This window comes from Palaemon carinicauda, chromosome 6 (genome assembly GCF_036898095.1).
Source record: "Palaemon carinicauda isolate YSFRI2023 chromosome 6, ASM3689809v2, whole genome shotgun sequence".
Classification (NCBI taxonomy): Eukaryota; Metazoa; Arthropoda; class Malacostraca; order Decapoda; family Palaemonidae; genus Palaemon; species Palaemon carinicauda.
This window is the reverse complement of record NC_090730.1, coordinates 28097490-28120279: the sequence shown is the minus strand read 5'-3', so window position 1 is coordinate 28120279 and position 22790 is coordinate 28097490. Positions and strand designations below refer to the sequence as shown.

The following is a 22790-nucleotide window of genomic DNA, read 5'->3' as shown; positions in this document are numbered from 1 at the left end:
AAGGAAAATATATATACATAAAACAGAATAGTAGAACCAACCTCGCAGAAGTGTAACAAAAAACTGAATGCCATTAACAGAAATGAAACAAAACGAAGAAGGCTATGACATATGTATGTAAATGGAGGAAGCTTGGATGTTCAGCATTAGAACTAGTTATTTGATCATCATTGACTTTAGAATAAACAAGTCATGGTTATATGATATCTGACCTGTAATGCTAAAATCTTTGTTGTCAATATTTAGATTACATATTTTAGCATGACTGCGAATATTTGATTGTTCAGGGCTGGATATTCTGCAACCTGTTTGAAAGTTCATACCTCTATGGGAATCAGTTCTGACCTTCAACAGCCTCTTAATAGACCTTACGTGGATCCCAGAATTACATTGAGCAAATATATCTATAAACTACACCAGAGGACATAACAAGACTTGATCTATCTTTAAAATTAAAAAAAAAAACGAGCCAATAGTGAGAGGATTTTTAAGAATTAGTTTTACCTCAAGAGCTTGAAAGTGTTGGAGGATTTCTGTAAATTTTGGGCCAAAGAAATCAACACGAAGAAAAGGGAAACTCGTTTAGAATTTGAGTTTAGGAATTGTAGGTAGTTTTGGAGTCTGAACCAACTTTTCATTTAACAATTTATTAAGATGTTTGAAAAAATATTTTGGTGGGAAAACATTTTTGTTAAACATTCACATAAATAAAGTATTTTTGTGAATCCAAAAATACCTACAGTTCCTAAAATCAAAATCTATGTAATTTTTTCTTTTCTTAATAATAATATCCTTGGCCCTTAATACAAACCTATCAAGAAACATAAGAGGCTCAATACATTATAAATAGACGCACTGCACCTAGCTACATAACATATCAAATGTTGTGAACTTATTATTCATGGGGCTGTTAAAAAAATAGATTCTTATCCCAGCAATGAACGTTTGTTCATTTGAACATTCCGTAGAAAAAAAATATCTTAAGAAACTCTAAAAACGAATAAAAAAACAGGAAAAATTATCTTTATCCTTTTGATTTCTTGACGACAATATCCAACATGTCTTTCAAATTTCCACTTTTTTACTGGAATACTCAGAGCTGTTCCAGTGATGTATCCAGGTCCTCAGTGGCCTCCCGACATCCATGTTTTCAGAATCGGGGAAGGTTTGGGGTAAGGGCAGGCCTATGGTCTCCGGCAATGGCCAGCTTATTACGAGACTGAACACCATGAGGCCTATGATGAGTATGTAGGGGAATGAAGCACCCAGTTCCGTCTGAAGGAGAAGAGGAAGTATCAATTTTTATTATTATTATTATTATTATTATTATTATTATTATTTATTAGCCAAGCTACAACCCTAGTTGGAAAAGCAGGATGCTATAAGATCAAGGGATCCAACAGGGAAAAATAGCCTAGTGAGGAAAGGAAATAAAGAAATAAATAAACAACAAGAGAAGCAATGAATCACAATAGAATGTTTTAAGAACAGTAACATTAAAATAAATCTTAAACATATGGACTTTATATGATAACATGAGACTGTTTCATTAAGTGTAGAAATAAGTTCTTTTTCATTAATTTACTTTTGCAAGATTTTATCAGTCAGGATTTCTCTCTCCTTGGATTGGCACGGGAACTTAACTCTTACACGAGGAATGCAGTGATAATTGCTTAAGAAATTATAACTGATAAGTAAAATGGTTAAACAATTCTAATTTGATCCTTTACCTTTATATATAAAATGTTATCGTAATTTGCGTGACTAAACTTTTTAACAAAAGTGGTTTTTGAATCACCAGTGACTGAAGATAATTTATATAACGAATAAGGTGTTATTTTTTTCTAGCTAACGATGATTTGACAATATCTTTCCATAACATCATCATACTTATAAAAATATGCATACAAACTAACACTTCAGCCTTTGAAAACATATAAGCTATCTGTTGTATCTCAAAGACCTCTTTTCGATACTTTTAAAGATACAAAGCTTAAAAACGGGACACAGAACAATAAATTGTAGTTGTATCCTATAGGAAGTTAGTATGGATTATCAGACTTTATAGCCGTTGGTGGATCACTCCTTGATAGAGTTCTTAATAAAATGGAAAATTTCTCAGACAAAATTTTAGAGGCAAGATGATTTCTTTTTATCTTCATACAGAGTGAACATTGTTTTCATCACCTTTTATGACATCTTCATAAGAATAGTTAAAATAACAACTATATTGTATGCTGGCCAGGGCTTCAGCCACCCTGTTGAGATAATACCCCTAGAGAGTTACGGGGTCCTTTGACTTGCCAGACAGTACTACTTTGGATCCTTTTCTCTGGTTACGGTTCACTTTCCCTATTATTACACATACACCGAATAGTCTGACACATTATTTACAGATACTCCTCTGTCCTCATACACCTGATAACACTGAGACGACTAAACAATTCTTCTTCGCCAAAGGGGTTAACTACCACTTTGTAATTGTCCAGTGGCTACTTTCCTCTTGGTAAGCGTAGAAGAGACTCTTTAGCTACGGTAAGCAGATCTTCTAGGAGACAGACACTCCAAAATCAAACCATTGTTCTCTAGTCTTGGGTAATGCCATAGTCTCTGTCCCGTGGTCTTCCCCTGTCTTGGGTTGTAGTTCTCTTGCTTGAGGGTACACTCGGGCACACTAAGCTATCTAATTTCTCTTCTTGTTTTATTAAAGTTCTTATAGTTTATATATAAAATATTTATTCTAATGTTATTACTGTTCTTAGAATATTTTATTTTTCCTTATTTCCTTACCTCACTGGGCTATTTTCCCTGTTGGGACCCCTGGGCTTATGGCATCTTGCTTTTCCAACTAGGGTTGTAGCTTAGCAAGTAATAATAATAATAACAACAATAATAATAATAATAATAATAATAATAATAATAATAATAATAATAATAATAATAATTAGAAAAGTTACAAATTATTTAAAAAAAAAAATAAATAAAAACCATTGGTATGAAAGTACAAAACGGCAAATTAAATCTGAATCGATTAATGCAAATTACAAACGCTGAAGATTATATATAAAAACCATTATCTTAATCGGAAATTCTCTGTAAAAATAAACTGTTGTTAGCTGTATTTCAATAAAATATAGGCGACCGTAATTTCTACCCTACTTTGTTATTATCTTTTACGGTTGGTGACCGTAATATCCCTCTTTTACATCAATATATCCATTTTTTTTAAATGTCCGGAAACATTTATGCCGTGATTTTTATCTTTTACTAATGTAAATTTATAAGTGTTCCTAAACATAGACCGGTCATAAACTTTCGGTAAAATTACCGTAATTTTAATCGGAAATTCTTTGTAAATATAGGAAGTTCTCAGCCGTATTTCAATAAAATACAGTCAACTGTAATTTTACCATACTTTGTTATTATTGGTGACTGAAATATCACTCCTTTACGGTAATGTATCCGTTCTTAAACGATAAATGTCTGGCAACATTTATACCAGGATGTTTCCCGTTTTTAATGCAAATTTTCAACAGTGATCATAAACATAGACCGGTCATGAACGTTCGGCGAATATATGAAATTCAGTTTGACAGTTGTTTTCAAAGTCTATAGTATATTATGTAGGTCTTAGTTGTACTCAAAATCTAAAGTATAAATGTAGATCTTGGTTGTACTCACAGTCAGAGGATACGGGGCAATCATCATGGCTGCGAGTCCAAAGACTGTCATCCAGGCGTATCCAGTTGCCCGGACTGTTGTGGGAAGGACTTCCGTTATCAAGACAACAAGAATGTAGATGAATTGCGTCGAAAATAATTTGATGAAACCAACCAAGGTAAGTAAAACCCATTTATCTGAAAAGGGATTAGGATTATTCTGTTCTTAATGAATATTCTGTTTTGAATTCCTTGCGTAAATTCAGAAGGAATTCATCAAATATGAGGATGCATTTTATAATCTGTATCTATTTTTTTTTTTTTTTTTTTTGGTCCTCAGAATATCAGACTCCCATATCTATCTATATATATATATATATATATATATATATATATATATATATATATATATATATTTCTCAACAAAATGTTACTGTTTTGAACTAGTATTTTTAGAATATAGTCTCAACTCGTTAGGAAAACTGTTTTCGGTTTTTTAAACAACACCACAATTTTTTGATAGTGCTATCTAATTTAAAAAAAAAAAAAAACTCTATAACATCCACAGTTGGAGTTTTCTTTCAGCCAATTTATTGTATTATATTATTTTATTTTGTTTATATTATAAAGAGATAAGCTTATATGTAATTAAAATAAATAAAGCCTGCAACAAGTTTAATAGACAGATCAAAAGAAATCATTCATGACGAAAAACTTCAAATATAACAAGCCAATCATTTCCGGTACAGTCCGAACGTACTTGCTTTAGGGATAATCTTTTCCCCAAGAACTGTATTTTATCTTACCATGGATACAAAAGCAGGCTGCGAAACTGAAGATCCCGGTGAGAATGACGGTGGAGAAAAGGGTGAACCTGCGCCCCAGGTAGTGAGTGAAAAGCCATCCGAGAATGTTGCTCGGAAGTTCGAACAGCGACAGGACGAAGTGACTGAGGAAGAAGTTGCTGGAGAGGACGTTGATGCTCAAGAGGGTGATCCCGTAGGTTAAGTAGCAGGCGAAGCTGTGGAGATTAGGGCTCAAGTTGATTACGAAATATTTCCCTTTTAAAGTTTTAAAGGCTGGTCATTAATGGCAGAGGTAATGGACGGCACATTGCCCTAGCAAGCAGGACAAAGCCTTAAAGACTGATCATATATACATATGATCAGTGCCCAAGTCCCGTCACCACCCAAGTTAGGACCTTTAAGGGGCAGGCTGCTAAACTCAGCAGGTAGACTATAGGCTCCCCAAAACCCCATCCTTATCTCACAAGGATAGTGAGATTGCAGATACTACAAGAAACTTTCGAGCTTGAGCGTGTCTCGAACCTCATTCCAGCAAATCGCCAGGGAGTGACGTTTTCTTTAGATCATGACGGATAAGTATTTCATTACAGCATTACTCACTAAACATTTTTTGAGAGATTGTTGAAGATATTGTTGAATACACAAGTAAGGAAACTGCCCGGTTACGGGTTCTTATAGAAATGCAAATAATAACTATATGTTGTTGATTGATAATGTTTCAGTTTAACTCACAATTTGCTCTAGCCAATTACCAACTTAAAGTATGATTTGCACCTATAGCAAAGTATAAGGTAACTATCTATTGTCATTTCATGTGAATTTCACACACATACACACACACACACACACATATACATATATATATATATATATATATATATATATATATATATATATGTGTGTGTGTGTATGTGTGTGTTTTTGTGTGTATACACACATAAACACACACACACACACACACACATATATATATATATATATATATATATATATATATGTATGTATATATATATTTGTGTGTGTGTTCATATTCGTCTTAAAACTTTGGATATATTTAGTTACAAACACGGGTGAAATTAATTTCACCATCAATCCATATTAAGATTAGTATGACCAAAACTAAAGTTGAACCAGTGCAACGTGATTCTGAGAACTCATGCAAATCTTATTGCCACCAAATGAAAGCAATACCGAACTGACCTTAGGAGAAGAAGGATGATTGTGTTGCGTCGCAGTTTGGGATACTTGAAGGCATGGGTCAGTGACAGATCCTCTTTCTGGTTGTTCCTCAGCAACATGAGTTCCACCTCGAGGTCGGATCGAGATGGAATGGGATACCCATTGACTTTGGCAATCTGAAAAGAAAGATAGTGTCGCTCTAAGATAAAACTGTATCACAGTATGACTGTAAATATGCCTTGTATTTTGGAAGCAACCTACATTTAAATTGAGCAATTTATTTTACTCAATAATGATTTGAAAATACTAAGTAGTTTTCTCATCAGTTCCTTCCTGTTTTATAAATAATATTCGTAGTTTCTCTAAAATTGGAGATATATTTACTTATAAGTATTTATTTTCATCGAAAGTTTTCAAATTCAAATGACATTTCTCATCCCATGATTAAGATATTTTATTTTGTAACAAAAAATATAGCTCTCTCTCTCTCTCTCTCTCTCTCTCTCTCTCTCTCTCTCTCTCTCTCTCTCTCTCTCTCTCGATTCAGGTTATTGGATTACACTTCATATCCCCTGGAAGATAGTCCACTTTCTTTCATGTGGCCCCAAAGCTTGGACACAGTATTAAGTATTTGATGCATACTTTAGAATTAAGAACATTATGAATAATCTCTTTCGCATTTCACCTTATAGAGAAAGAGACCAAAAACGTGCGTCTCCCCTTTTCTTTTCTTCAATGAGATGTAGCATCATTATTATCATCGTACACATTTTCCTTTATGATTTTTTCCCTGATTAAGTTATGTTAAATATTTCACTTTATTTCATTTTAGCTGCAAACATTTCGTACTTAAATGACAATTAATAATCGGATAACCTTTGAATCGATAATATACAATCTGAAAGGAAGAGATTAATTGTGCCTCACCTTTCTCGGTAAATTATTTTGTTAATCTAAGTAAAAATTTATGTAATTTATAGCCTCGTTCATTGTATAATATTCTCCTTCCCATCATTGTGAATTATTACAAATAATTTATGTGAATGAAATTGTAAAAAACAAAAATCAGGTAAGAAAACTGTATTAGATCGTGCTCTCACATGATAACCAGCCTAGAATTTTAAAAATTAGATTGTATCTAAAAATAATGAACGAATGTGACTGGCTTAGATTAAAATATCTACGATAGTTGTTTTTCCTGTCGTTTTAAGAAAGATCTGCGGTGAGAAAACGTTTCACAAATGTATTTTCATCATATCTGGGAATAGTTTTATGCAGTTTTAACTTTTACTAAGTCTCCTTAAAGGCATTCTCTCCTCTCGCGGATCCATCTGACGTTTTCATCTTGATTTTAGTGCCGCCTTTAACCGTGTTAATCATGAGGCCCTTGTTTCCAAACTCAAACAATTGGAGTGGTTGGATCTTTTCATACCACTATCATTGAATTTCCAAGTAATATATTGCCAAGAGTTGCTGTTGTGGATGGGCGCCATAGGTAGTGTATGAATGTGATAGCTGTTGTTCCACAGGGTAGTGTTCTGGGCACTCTCTTTGCATCAATTCCATCTCTTGAATGTAGATCCGGGGTTTCTGAATCCCTTAATAGAGATCTAGCTAATATTAGTGCATGGTGCAAATTTTGGAGCATGAAGTTGAATCATAACAAAGCTCAAAATATGATTGTAAGTAGGTTGAGGACGGTGGCTCCTCAACATCCAGCTTTCTACATTAATAATGTTTCTTTATCTCTATACGAATCCTTTAGAATTCTAGGTGTGATTCTTGATTGCAAATTTACTTTTAAGAAACACATTCGGCCTGTTTCTTCTTTCATTTCACAAATAATGGCGTATTGAGAGTTCTAAGATTTTCGGTGATTAATATTTTCATTTTCATTTCATTCGAGTATCGTTTTCCTGTCTGGTCTTCAGCTGCTGAGTCTCATTTTTATTTGTTGGACAAAAACTTGCTGTCTATACAATTTTTTATGCAGATATTAATCTCTGGCACCGTCGTTCAGTTAGTTCTTTATGCAAGTTGCATAAGGTTTTTCACAATTCTTATCATCCTTTGCATTCAGATCATCCTAGACTGTACCATCCTGTTCGTAGCACTAGATATGAAGTTAATTCTAACAGTAATGCCTTCTCCTTCCTAAACCTCATTACTACAAACTTTTTCTAGAATTTGTGTTCTAGCTGGGATCAGATTGTGGAATGATCTTCCTGAGTAGCCTGTTGAATTGGTGAAACCTCGGTAGAAGTTTAAACTTGGAGCAAATGTTTTTATGTTATTGACATTAACATATTTCATATACATTATTTGTCACTTCTCATATAGTTTATCTATTTCCTCATTTCCTTCCTCACTAGGCTATTTTTCCTTGTTGGAGCCCTTGTTCTTATAGTATCATACTTTTCCTTCTTTGGTTGTAGCTTAGCTAGTATGATAATAATAATAATAATAATAATAATAATAATAATCATAATAATAATAATAATGATAATAATAATAATAATAATAATAATGATAATGATAATAATAACAATAAAATAATAATAATAATAATAATAATAATAATAATAATAATAATAATAATAATAATAATAATAATAATAATAACAATAATGATAATGATAAGAATAATAATAATAATAATAATAATAATAATAATAATAATAATAATAATAATAATAACAATAATGATAATGATGATAATAACAATAAGATAATAGTAATGATAATAATAATATTATTATTAGTATTTTTATTATTATTAAATGCTAAGCTACAACCCTAGTTGGAAAAGCAGGATGCTATAAGCCCAGGGGCTCCAACAGGGAAAATCGCCCAGTGAGGAAAGGAGAAAAATCAAATATTTTACGAACAACAAAAACATTGAAATAAATATTTCCTATAAAAGTTATAAAAACTTTAACAAAACAATAGGAAGAGAATCTAGATAGAATAGTGTGCCCGAGTGTACCCTCAAGCAAGAGAACTCTAACCCAAGACAGTGGAACACCATGGTACAGAGGCTATGGCACTACCCAAGACTAGAGAACAATGGTTTGATTTCGGAGTGTCCTTCTCCTAGAAGAGCTGCTTACCATAGCTAAAGAGCCTCGTCTACCCTTACCAAGAAGAAAGTGGCCACTGAACAATTACAGTATAGTAGTTAACCCCTTGGGAGAAGAAGAATTGTTTGGTAATCTCAGTGTTGTCAGGTGTATGAGGACAGAAGAGAATCTGTAAAGAATAGGCCAGACTATTCGGTGTTTGTGTAGGCAAAGGGAAAGAACAGTAACCAGAGAGAAAGATCCAATGTAGTACTGTCTGGCCAGTTAAAGGACCCAATAACTCTCTAGCGGTAGTATCTCAACGGGCGGCTGGTGCCCTGGCTAACCTACTACCTATAATAATAATAATAATAATAATAATAATAATAAAGTATTAGCAAAGGCGTCTTAATCTACTAATCGTTTAATATTACTTAAGTTGTTTCTCAAGAGATATTTAACTAAGATCTTATAATGCCTTTAACCATACAGGACATATCAGACTTTGATTAGTCTTGTATTTGTTGCTTTGTCTCCTTGATTTTTTTTTATCATTATTAATTCTTCAACCTGATTTAAATCTCAACATACCATGAATAATTTGGGCAGACACATCCAGCATATTTTCCTCAACATAATAAATTCTAAACATCACAAATTAAATTTTTTTTTTCTTTTTTTTTTTTTCAAATGATGAGGAACATTTACCTTCATGACAACATCTGCACATGCTGATATTCTCCCGTGAGCTAAAAGCCATCTTGGTGACTCTGGCAAGTGTCTGTGAAGAATGAAAAATGTTAATATTTTAAGAATTTCAGAATTTCTTTATTTTGTATTTCAATTTGAAGCTTTAGCATTGCTTGCACTTTTTAAAACTAGGTTTAAAATGTTAATTTAAGTGAAAATGGTAGAATGTTTTTAGACATTTATTTTTTAAACTAAAAAATAACTACCATGCAAAAAAAAAAAAAATGGAATAGATACCTAAGCTCATTAAGACAACTTTTAAATCTTGTGGTTATATTGAGTTGTTCATAATTCACTACATTTATTTCTCGGGAATGATAAACTACAGCTATAGGACATAAATCCTTTTATAAAAAAATGTGAAGTTTGATTTAGTCTCTTGAAGGACTTCCATTAGTAAATAATTTCGATAGTTCTCTTCTACCGTTAATCATTAATGTTAGTCACAAAAAAAGATGTTAGATTAGATCTAACAAACAATAAAAAAATAACACACATATAAATATTGTCAGAAGAAAGCAGAGTAAATTAACAAACTAGGAGACACGATCCAAAATAATATAATGTATTTCCATCATCTTTATCACTTGTAATGATCCTTATTTTATTTTGATTGCTACAACGATTATATAATAATCAACTCAAAGTGGGTATTTCCTTGAATTTATCTATGAAATCCCTAATTTTAATTGATTTTCATAATTGATAAAGATGAACTTTTCTCACCCCCAGTAGAGCCCGCAGAGCACAAATGGCAGCACAGAAATTAAGGCCAGATAGTCCCATCTAGGAAGCAGCCACGCTATGAGGGAGGTGCAACACATCCCTAGCGTCCAGGCGACGAACGACACGCAGGCAGCCAAGGCTCTTTTTTCAGGGCACAGAACTTCGAGCACTGGAATAATTAAAAGGCAATTAAGCCCTTAATTACCATAACATACCAGAAATAACTGTATTATTATTATTATTATTGTTATTATTATTATTATTGTTATTATTATTATTACTTGCTAAGCTACAACCCTAGTTGGAAAAGCAGGATGCTATAAGCCCAAGGGCCCCAGCAGGGAAAATAGCCCAGTGAGGAGAGGAAAAAGGATAAAAAAATTCTAAGAAGAGTAACAACATTAAAAGGAATATCTCCTATATAAACTATAAAAACTTAAACAAAACAAGAGGAAGAGAAAGAAGATAGAATACTGTGTTCGAGGCTATAACTATCCAAAACCAGAGAACAATGGTTTGATTTTGGAGTGTCTTTCTCTTAGAAGAGCTGCTTGCCATAGCTAAAGAGACTCTTCCATTGGTGTATTAACAAATGGCACTTTCGGTACCGAGTGTCCAAGTACTGTACTTTTTTTTTTTTTTTTTTTTTTTTTGTGGAGTGCCTTAATGAAGAGGGTAATTACCGTCTTTTTACGGTTCTCAAAAATGATATGTAAACGTTAAGTGGAAAAAATTTATATATCTTAAACATGTGATGCTCATACAGTTTTATATAGATCACTTATGAAGTTTAGATCATCTTATGGATGTAAGATATGAAAATATTAATATAGCCCTTAATATGTTCATAATGAACCTTAGTTCTGACATTCATGATTATGGATGTAGCAAAATCAGCTTACATATGCCAATAATTAAATGATAATGAGTGGAAATTCATGAGATAACTCAAAAAACTTGAAGAAATTGAAATTGTTTTAGTTTTAGATTAAGAATTTTCCACGATTAATAGATTACAAAATTGTTTATATGAGGCAGAACTTCAGCGCTGTGAAAGAAGAACAAAGAGAGGTTAATAATTGGTTCTCTGCTAAAATAATATGTTGTATGATAATTATATTTTCGATGCTCCACTTTATTAGCATAAAAATTATCAAAAGAACTTTTCAGTATATCATGAGATGAAAACAATCTTATACCTAATAAAATCATATTTGTCAGCATTACATCTAATCCTCCTGTCATTTTTTCTTTCCATAAACTTATCAAATCCATAGAAGATTCATTGGCTAGATTTATCAAAGGATAGCCAGTTCCTTGTGATGCGCAGTGCCTACCTAAGGCAAGTGACCCTTGCCGGTCCATACTAATTCTAGTTAGATCACCGCCAGGCATCAGGAGTAGAATCCGAAAAGACATCCTGTCTCTCGCCTTAAACCCAATCCGTCACCCTGCTGTCAGTGACATCTTCGAGATTTAGGGGGGCATTTCCTTCACACCCAAATTTCTCGTTACTCCACCAAGTTGCTCATCCTCTAATGTTTATTACTGATAGAAATATTAATTCGATGAATCGGATGTTTATTTATCACATTTGTCACCATTGAAAATTAAGAATATGCCATCGATTATCCCATTCATTACTAAAGAAAATTTTTGCATATGGAAATATTGTAAATTACATTCGTTATCAACTAGAACTTTGAGGTAAGTGCGATGATAATTACGCTAGTGATCATTAAACATAATCTAAAAGTAAGATCATCATCATTAAAAGTCATATTTAAAAATAGATTTGTTTTTGATTAAATCATTCATTATCGAAAGCATCTTTTTAAGGTAAATATACCATAATTTATGACAATCACTTTTTTAAGGTACATACAGCATTACATATCAATTCACTACCGAAAGTTATCTCCAAATAGAAAATATTAATGATCATTGATTCTTTATTGTAAACTAAGTATTAGATCTTATTACTGATCATCCTATTCATTACCAGATTACAAAGACAGCAGACACACACAAACACACACACCCACACACACACATACACACACACACACACACACACACATATATATATATATATATATATATATATATATATATATATTCATATATATATATATATATATATATATATATATATATATATATATATACAGTATATATGTGTATATAATGATCATAATTGTCCCATTGGTTATCGAATTACTGACGCAACTGTATAACTTCAGTTGATAACAAGGCATCTAATTTCTGCAAAATCATTATGTCAATCATAGACCATTCATACACAACTCAATACAAACAGCATCTATCAGATCAAATCCTTCTCTTTCTAAACGGTTCTGAAAAAAAAATAGCAACACACCAGAAAGATTAATGACAAACAATTGAAATCTATAGTATGACTTGAAAATTTAAAGGTCGGTTATGAATGATAGAGGCAAGGGACAATGCCCTAGAAACTAACATATATGATCAGCGCCCAAGCCCCTCTCCTCCCAAGCTAGGACCAGGGAGGGCCAGGCAATGTAGTTGATGACTTAGCAGGTACAGCTATAGGCTCACCCAACTACCCTAGCTCACAAGGATGATGAGGTTGCAACCACTAAAGGAACTAACGAGTTTAAACGGGACTCGGAATCCAGTGGTGGTATCACCAAGCAGGAACGTTACCAATTAGGCCACCACAAATTTAGGATAATAAAAGTGAGCTACATATCAATGAGATATGACATTCGTTAATAATGAACCATTCATTTTCATAATTCTACTTTTGGTAAATACAAGACGGATACGAAGAACAGGATCTACTCACCGATGAGATACGGCATTTGGAAGTTGCTTTCGAACGCCAGCCCCGCCAAGAGACGCAGGATGACGTGGGCAGTTAGGGCGCGGAACCACACCACGGGCAGTGTGAAAACTATTGCCAGGATTAACGAAACGAAGAACATCACTCTGCGACCTGTGCTGTTATTGGATAGAGAGAGAGAGAGAGAGAGAGAGAGAGAGAGAGAGAGAGAGAGAGAGAGAGAGAGAGAGAGAGAGAGAGAGAGAGAGAGAGATATTAATAAAGAGTTCCACAGATTTACAACTATATTGAATACTCAAGATTGTATGTATAGAAATACCTTTCATAGTTGTTTTTTATTCCATGATCATAGAGTCTTTAATGATAATTTGTTTTTGCAAAATTACACCAAAATTGTTGATAACGTAAATTCGATGTATATTTTCTTATGCATCGTATTCCTGTAAATAAGCGCATAGGTGCAGTAACAGAGAAGAGAGTATTCTACTATAATTTATATATTTATTTATATTATAGAAGAGTACCTATTGAGACCGAAGCTTTCATATATCAGAGAGGCTTCCCTAATAAATCTAATATAGCTTTACTTGAGAAATTATTTTGTGATAAATTTCGCATTTTCTTGTCCTTTATGACAAGATTTTTCAACTAATGACTAGTTAGGTTTCCATTTCTTGACAGAAATTGTCCGAGTTAATTACTTATTGGCTAGGATCTTAAGAATTTATTTTGACTTTGAATAGATTCAACTTCAATATTCCCACTGAATACAACTTTAAATATAGCGCAAGAGCCCGTGTAGATACATAATTTGTAAAGAAGTTATATTCTAACAAGCATCTGTGAGTAAGTATTCCAAGAACAGCTTAGACAGGTATGGAAAAGAGTTTTATTGGCTACGAGCAAAAGTGAAAGATTAACAGATTAAGATTAAGGTTTCGACGTAAAACTTGATAAATCAAGTAACTCAACAGTAATTTACAAACTGACATTCTTTAAATAAAAGACAAGGATCTATTACAGATGCTTAAATGTTACAACTACAGGAGCGAACTCACGAAAACACTACGTAAAAAGGTGGCCTGGTTAACAGGAATTATACTTCAATATATACCTTATGAAAATAACAAATAAAAGTATTATCAATGACTACGTAGAAAAAAAATACGTACTAAATTATCAGATACAATTTACATTTGATTTAATAATACACAAACAGTTGCAAAATGATAAAAGCTCATGAAAGCTTTTGCTAATGAACAAATACCGTTGAAATAGTTACTCACTACTTATCTGATAAAGGCGGCAAGATTGAGGTACCAATGCAACTGCCTAAGATGGAGGCTGAATAAACGTAATTCGAATATTCCTCTTTTTCACAAAACCAGCCGAGGTCAGTGGCCCAGGTGCTGGTGAATTCGGACGTGCTGTAATCCCAGTCGTTTTCACATGCTGTGCAGAGACAACAGATGCAATATTAATTCTAATACTTAGGCCTTCTCCATCATGAGGCTCAATACTATTGTGTATTCTAGAAGTTTTATTCCAGCTGTGACAAAGCTGTGAAATGATCTTCCTAATCGGGGAGTTGAATCGATAGAACTTCAAAAGTTCAAACTTGCAGCAAATGCTTTTATGTTGGATAGGCTGAAACAAGTCGTTTTGTAGTCTATTTATGAAATATCTCTTTTGATGTTACTGTCATTAAAAAATTTGATTTTAATTGTTCATTATTTCTCAGATCGTTTACTTATTTCCTTGTTTCCTTTTGTCACTGGGATATTTTCCCTGTTGGAGCCCTTGGGCTTATAGCGTCTTTCTTTTCTAACTAGGGTTGTAGCAATAATAATAATAATGTTTTCAAAAAGAAATAAAACAGCTGTGGGGTCATCGATAAACGAAAAGTGAGTCATTAAAATAGGGGTAAAAAAATTTACTAATCTAGAAGCTACTTAAACAGGGTATAATCTTAAAGGCTTCGTTTGTCATCAGATTTCAAAAGAAATTAATTTAATAAATCACAACGTACTCTAGAATGTTGCCCCAAGCCATTTTGAAGTAATATCTGGGTTTTACAATAAAAATTTAATTAAAGAAACGGTAATTGTTTACAACACCACGCTCTCCATTTACTCCAATATAATGGAATCCTGCAGTTCTCACCTTCTTGCACAGTAATTAGGGGGTTATTTAAATTCTGGGAAAGCAATAATTAGCAAGATATGTTGAGGAAGGGGGAAAAGGTTATAAAAAGAAAATAGCTCGGTTTCCTCACTAAATGACTTGGAACTGACATGTCAACATCGTCAACCAAACTGAATTTGTGATGCCAGCGTACATAAACAGAAGTTCGTGATGCCAGCGTACATTTGATATACTGTATATTCAAAATATACTTAATCAAAAATTGGGTGATTACTCAAAAGTGTCACTATTTGTAAATTGCATATTTTATGGACACTTTTGAGTAATTAATCCATTTTTAATTAAGTATATTTTAAATATACTGTATATCAAATGTACGCTGGCATCATGAACTTTTGTTTATGTACGCTGGCATCACAAATTCAGTTTGGTTGACGATGTTGACATGTCAGTTCCAAGTCATTTAGTGAGGAAACCGAGCTATTTTCTTTTTATAACCTTTTCCCCCTTCCTCAACATATCTTGCTAATTATTGCTTTCCCAGAATTTATATAACCACCTATTTACTGTGCAAGAAGATGAGAACTGCAGGATTGCATTATTTTGGAGTAAATGGAGAGCGTGGTGTTGTAAACAATTACTTAAGAAACTCACATTTAGATACAGCAGTAAAAGAATAAATAAGATTAGATGGGAATTTACAATTCTTCAGTGCTACAGGAATGAAGATAAAGCTATATTGACTATGATCTAAAGTTTAGATTATTCTCAATTTAACTTTAGATTCTAAAACAATATTAGGAATCATAACGCATTCAATAATAAATGTGTTATGGTCAGCTACATCTACACGTAGATTATGTAAAATCTACTTCAATGTTTTATTCCCCTTAGAATAGAAAATAATATAGCAGTAACAGTAAAAGAAAATAATAACCAGTAAAAATTAGAAAAAATACTATATTCAAGATTAATTGAAACACTTACACTATTTTTCAAGTTTCATAAAATACCCACAGTTCACCTATTAATAATCATTTACAGAAATTCATAAAGTAATACAGGCATAAGATTTATAAGTCTCTACGATTTTAGACTCAGATGACGACGAAGCTCAGTGCCAAATTTTGGAGTTTCCAGAACGCAGTTTAAATGTAAAAGATGATAATAAGGATCACAACTTCTGATGGTATTCGATCATCCAAGATCATCTTTAAATACACGAGACCCGTTTTCTATTAAGTTCGAGAAGGTCCAGGGCTAACTATATTATGTAATACGGAAAGCTGGACATTTCGACAAATTACGAGAAATTTCCGGAAGCTCTTGTTCTAGAATGCCACAATGCCATGTTTTTAGTTTAACATTAATGTCTAATATCAAAACAAACCATTTTCACAGGCCCTACAGCATTATATACTGCAGATAAATTTAGTTTACATATAACAATATGCAATGGAAGGAGGAATGTCTGAGACAAGCAGATATACAGTATTTGAAATTGGATAGTTCATTATCTTCCTTTCATCCAATGAGAGAGAGAGAGAGAGAGAGAGAGAGAGAGAGAGAGAGAGAGAGAGAGAGAGAGTTCACAGCCATTCATGAAGTGAATGTAACAGTAAACAGTAGAGGAAATAGGAGGTTGCTATGCTATAGACACATTAAAACAGAGGTTAACAAAATTGTCAAACTTCACCTTGTGTATCATTATAAATGACGAAAGGTACTTCCAACTGGTTTTCATCTCTCTTCCACTCGACGTTGTAACTCAAGCAGCTAGAAAACTCGCCCTCCTTTCTTCAAAGAAAACGGTATAAACAGTTTAGTGGAAAAATATGTATAGGCCTATAGCTACCAGCTCCTAATTATAGCTAATTTTTTCGAGAGAGGTTTACTGCTTTTACAGTTAACTTTACTTCTTATGCTATTATTTTTGGTTTAATTTACACCTAACATAATTTTAGTCATTCACTTTCTGCAATAAGTTCTAGGTGATTTAATTATCATTACTGTAACGAGAGAGAATCAAAGAGTAAAACTCTAACAACGAAGTAATGAAAGGATACTATAAGGAAATCTATGTTTGGTATTCAAGAGGATAAGTAAAATGGCCAATATCTTACGTCATTGGAACTGTGAGTGTCTTCCATTCTGTGTCGGTCAATTTCGTTCTTTCCCGGCCAGGTGTGTGGCACCAGTGCTTTGGAATGGCCATTTGGAACAGCAACAGGTTGGACTGTAAATTTAATCTTCAAGTTTTATATGTGTATTATAGATATATCTACTTTAACATTTATGCGAGGAGCAAATAATTATTGTCTTTGTTATACGCATTAATGTTTATGGTCATGATATTAGAAACTTAAATTAAACATATACAGTTAAGAACAAAATCAGTCTTTATCAAAGATGAAATAAAAATGGCTACACTAATTATGATTATGAAAAAAAATTAAAGCTTCATGCAATATATTAAAGACGGGAATCGTTCTACCAAATACTATCGAAAAGGCAATGTTACATCAATTGAAAGGAAAATATGCTAATAAAAATCTAAAAATAACTTGCAGCCAAAAACATTTGATTCATGATCAAACAAACAAATTAAATGCCCCCTCCCCCATTCATTGTAGAGGAAGAAACAAGAAACATTACATTCATTCCCACGAAGAACGACGTTGGACATATGACGAGGGCTATCATCCACTTCTGGTAGGTGCCATAATTGCCATAGTGCGAAAGGAGATCGTCGAAATCCTTTGCCATTGTGCTCTTTTCTTAACTCTCTTCTGAAATATAGAATTATTTGCTTTAGAATTAAATCAATCTCTTTTTTACACAAATGCAAAAATTATATTCGCCAAAATCTTACGAATGGTATATTCATTCATGCCTATCTGTTTATTCATTTGTTTGCTTGTGAGAAACTTTAAAAAAAAGAAAAAAAAAATACTTTATCGACTTTGACCAAACTAGGTAGTCATGTTGGGTATGATCTAAGGATGAATCTTTGATATTTTGGATAAAGTACATCAAAGTACAAGTACGCAGCAATACTTTCAAAATAATCACGTCAAGTAAATGGAAAATATTTTGTTAGTTTTTTTTTTTTTTTTTTTTTTTTTTTTTTTTGTGAATAACATTACGCAAATACTGTACCAATTTCAGCGAAACTTGGTGGCTATATGGGGTACGACCTAAGGACAAATACACTAGATTTTGAATAAATACATCGAAGTACAGTACAAGTTGGGAGCAAAGTAAGACTTCTTTGCGTGGCGAAGGCATGCTCTCTACTGAGTGCCCTCCTAGTTATTGTTTGTAATTGTAAACCTATAATGAACGTGATAAGTAATCACTAAGAAAAGCATTAAATGTTTAATTCTAAACGATTTCGAATAACCGAGCTTCTTCATTTTGCGTAAAACTTGAAGATATTTTGCCTGAAAAAACTATAAATATTATTATAACCACACAGAATGTATCAGTGTAGCTTTTCATTATTATAGTCAATGAATAACTGAGGATCTTTGTATACATACACAATAAAACTATGATGATGGTAACAAATCAGTATTCTTTTATTATGGTCGTAACTTTAGTTAACTCAGAGTTATACTTTAAACTAAAAATAAAAAGGCCGATTTGACAATAACTTGAGGATTAGTAGTTCATGAAAAAATGCTTAATGAAGATTAACCGGTAAATTACTTTTAACTCTATACTTTCAGAATAACCAATGACGTAAAGGATAAGGATAAGACTAATTCAGTTGGAGATATCAGTACCAGGTTAAAAATCTCAGACACTTATAAACAAGTTCTGTTAGTGGATAATTCAAAAATATTTGTGGAGTTTTATAGACCCCATTCGAGCTAGCCATATCCAAGGTCTAAGTAAGTTTAAACCCTGGCCATATCAAACATGATCAACCAAATCTGTAACCCAGTTCAAAGAGGATCTTTCCTTGAGTGCCAGATCGAGTTAGATCAAGGTGATTTGCTTTTCTGTGTGAACACTTCACGCCAAGATTGAGGCACTCTAAAGTAATGCAATCTTTTTGCTTTTTTGATGAAATAATGTTCGTATGAAATGTAAAGGTTCATAAAACAAACTTAATATAAAAAGCAACCTATATATAATCTCTCGAGATATATATGTATGCATGTACACACACATACACACACATACACACACACACATATATATATATATATATATATATATATATATATATATATATATATTTATATATATATATTATATATATATATATATATATATATATATATATATATATATATATATATATGTGTGTGTGTGTGTGTGTGTGTGTACATGCATACATATATATCTCGAGAGATTTTAATTTAGTCCTGATCGCTGGCCATTAACTTTGTTTTAATAGTCCTTTCCTAAATGTTAGTTTCCGTACTGCCAAAGATTTGTTCCTTACCAGGAATTTTAGGTATTTTCAAACCATTTTGAATAAACTGTTGAAAAGAAAATAGCAGAAAATTATTTTCCTTTGCATGCGTGTATTTTTCATGGCTTTGCCTTCTAAATAAACTAAGAGGTAAGAGCCTAACATATCTAACATGATAGTCATATATAAGATACAGTGCAAAACAAGATTCAAATGAGTGTTTGAAGTCAGACGTGACTGCGATCAAAGTCAAATAGAAAAAAATAATGAAATAAAAAAAGCAAGTTAATACAATTTGAAAAACTGCATTTACTGTTTGTCAGCCTAAAAGACGAAATTGTTTGTAACAATAATAAAGAAAAAAAAATGCATTCTCATAGCTGAGCAAACATTATAAGACCATAATGGTAAAATTCGGAAAAGCAACACACCAGTTCTTGGTGGCTTGAAAGGATGGAGACAGAAATTCAACTCTACAAGTAACACAAATTGATGAAAATGTATTGTTAACCCATTCAGGAATTTTTTTAAACATTGCAAAAGAAAAGAGTAAAATTTAGTTTTCTGTATTCATGTAACCTTTATCGAATACCTTAGTTGAATAAATTAAGAGATAAGTACGCATCATGTTTAATATCAGAATTATGCTTAGAATTAAGTTAATAAAGTGTTTGGATTCTGATCGGACACTACAACACGCTACCAAATAAAGAATAGAATAATAGAATAACAAATGCACGATGGAATTAATAACAAAAAAAAGTTTTATCAGGTGAGCATGAACTTTGTTTTTTAAGTTATTCGCTTTCGTGTTCCTGTGGTAATACGCATTTACCAAATAGTATTTTGCACCACAGGCAACTTGCACCACAAAAATATTCATGGTCATGAAACTGCTGTTGCTTGGAAGTTCAAAGCATTTATGATTTGATTGGAGGCTGAAAAGAATACCAATCCTGTCTTATTATTTTATGAATTTTGATAGTAGATATTTTGAGTTTCTATCGCCACGATAAAATTATACAATAATCACATTACTGATTTTTCTCCTTTTTTTAGATTTTCTAAATAAAAATGTTTATTGTGTAAATTACAATTTTAATTCAACTGATCAGATCATAAATTCATAAAAAAATAAACAGATTGTGAATTCACATTATTAGCTAACGTTAATATCTCGAAAGTTTATTCTTGTAGACACTTAATATACAATCTCTACTGTACACTTTTATCTTGCAAGGATCAGTTAAATGGACAATGAAGATTTCATACATTTGGAATGAAACTGCAAGCATCCTAGTTTAAAAGTTTAAAGGTCGCTCATGAATGGCATAGGCAAGGGACAGTGACAATACTATAGCAGGGCAATGCCCTAAAGACTAACCATATGTGCACATGGTCAGCGCCCAAACCCCCTCTCCACCCAAACTAGGACCAGGAAGGGTCAGGCAATGGATGTTGATGACTCAGCAGGCATACCTATAGGCTTCCATAAAACCCCCATCCTTAGCTCACAAGGATGGTGAGGCTGCAGACACTATAAGAAATTATCGAGCTTGAGCGGACTCGAACCCCAGTCTGGCAGACCACCAAGTAAGGACGTTTCCAATACTCTGCCTCATAAGAAATAACTAAAAAAAACATGCATAAGACAGAGAAAAAAAGATACTGGCTATATGCTGTCCAGTATTCCTAAAGAGTTCATTGAAGGTATAACAGCTGGTAGCAGCCCCCAATGAAGGAAATTAACTAGAATGATTGACTGAATTAAGGGAAGGTCACACGAGAAAAGGAAAAGATATGTCCGGGATGGGGGAGGAGAGAGATGGCGTTTTTCAAGGGCACTTCTGAAAACTTAATGGTGATCATGTGGTCAATGATGCACAGAGGACCAGGAAGTTTACTTCTATATGTTTCTATTCCTTTAACAGAAACAGTTGAATCAAAATAGTCTTCTTCTTATTTGGTTATAAAAGCCTAAACATTGCATCGGGGTACACTTGGGTACACTATTAAACCTCATTTCTCTTCCACTTGTTTTGTTTAAGCTTTTATAGTTTGTATAGGAAATATTATTTTAATGTTGTTACTGTTCTTAAAATATTTTAGTTTTCCTTGTTTCCTTTCCTCACTGTTGGGGCACCTAGGCTTATAGCATCCTGCTTTTCCAACTAGGGTTGTAGCTTAGCAAGTAATAACAACAACAACAACAACAACAACAACAATAATAATAATAATAATAATAATAATAATAATAATGATAATAATAATAATGATAATAATAATAATATTAAGAGCTTTTATAATCATGTGTAGAAACCACAAAAGCTGACACTTAATAAACATGAAATACATATTATAGCCATGGAAGGGAAATTCTTTTAATTTTCACTTTCATAGCTACAATACATTAAAATTTTCATGCCAATAATTATAATAAACAGTAAAGAATAACTTACGGAACTTGACATTTTCTGAACTAGAACAGCACTGTGCCTTACCTGGTGGAAACGAAGCGTAATTTTGTCGCAAAGAAATACCCAATTAAATCTGAAACGTCATCTCCTCTCTCCTAGGTATCCAGCTTGTCCTCCTGCATAGCAAACCTTAACTGAATTCCCTGAAGGTGCCAGGACTAACAGTCAATAACAAACATACACATACACACACACACACATACGTACTCAGGCTGGCAGGGAGACGCCAGCCAGACCTGTCATCACAATTACTACAAGTAATGAGAGACATGATGCTTACTTCCTCTACTTGTCCACCTCTTTCACGCGTCAGCCGAGTAAGTTCCATGTGTGACATCATTTATTTTACTTCTTTGAGTGAAGGATGAAATAAATATTGATTATTATACGTTATATGAAGTATCATTGAGGATTTTGCACTGTTTTTATTAGCATCGTCCTGCCAAATTTTATGATGAATTGATGAAAATTTGTGATTGAAATAATAATAATAATAATAATAATAATAATAATAATAATAATAATAATCATAATAATAATAATAATAATAATTATAATAATAATATTAATAATAATAGTATTAGTGATAATTATTATAATAATATTAACAATAATAATGATAATAATAATGATAATAATAATGATAATAATAATAATATTAATGAAAATAATAATAATAATAATAATAATAATAATAATTATTATTATTATTATTATTATTATTATTATTATTATT

General features: G+C 32.4%; 1 protein-coding gene across 1 annotated transcript in view; it reads right to left on the bottom strand.

The window, feature by feature from the left end:
- Positions 1 to 22251, bottom strand: part of LOC137642061 (organic cation transporter 1-like) — a 22352-nt gene extending 101 nt beyond the window's left edge. The window contains exons 1-12 of the mRNA XM_068374621.1: positions 22079 to 22251; positions 17807 to 17940; positions 17275 to 17387; positions 16848 to 16948; positions 14293 to 14458; positions 13010 to 13164; positions 10180 to 10348; positions 9412 to 9484; positions 5666 to 5820; positions 4466 to 4680; positions 3682 to 3857; positions 1 to 1275 (exon numbers count right to left, since the gene is read on the bottom strand). The exon at positions 1 to 1275 is cut by the window's left edge and continues 101 nt beyond it. Of these exons, the coding sequence (XP_068230722.1) occupies positions 1066 to 1275; positions 3682 to 3857; positions 4466 to 4680; positions 5666 to 5820; positions 9412 to 9484; positions 10180 to 10348; positions 13010 to 13164; positions 14293 to 14458; positions 16848 to 16948; positions 17275 to 17387; positions 17807 to 17917 (1644 nt within the window). The 5' untranslated portion in view covers positions 17918 to 17940; positions 22079 to 22251 and the 3' untranslated portion in view covers positions 1 to 1065. The remainder of the gene's footprint in view (positions 1276 to 3681; positions 3858 to 4465; positions 4681 to 5665; positions 5821 to 9411; positions 9485 to 10179; positions 10349 to 13009; positions 13165 to 14292; positions 14459 to 16847; positions 16949 to 17274; positions 17388 to 17806; positions 17941 to 22078) is intronic.
- Between the last annotated feature and the right edge of the window lie 539 nt (positions 22252 to 22790).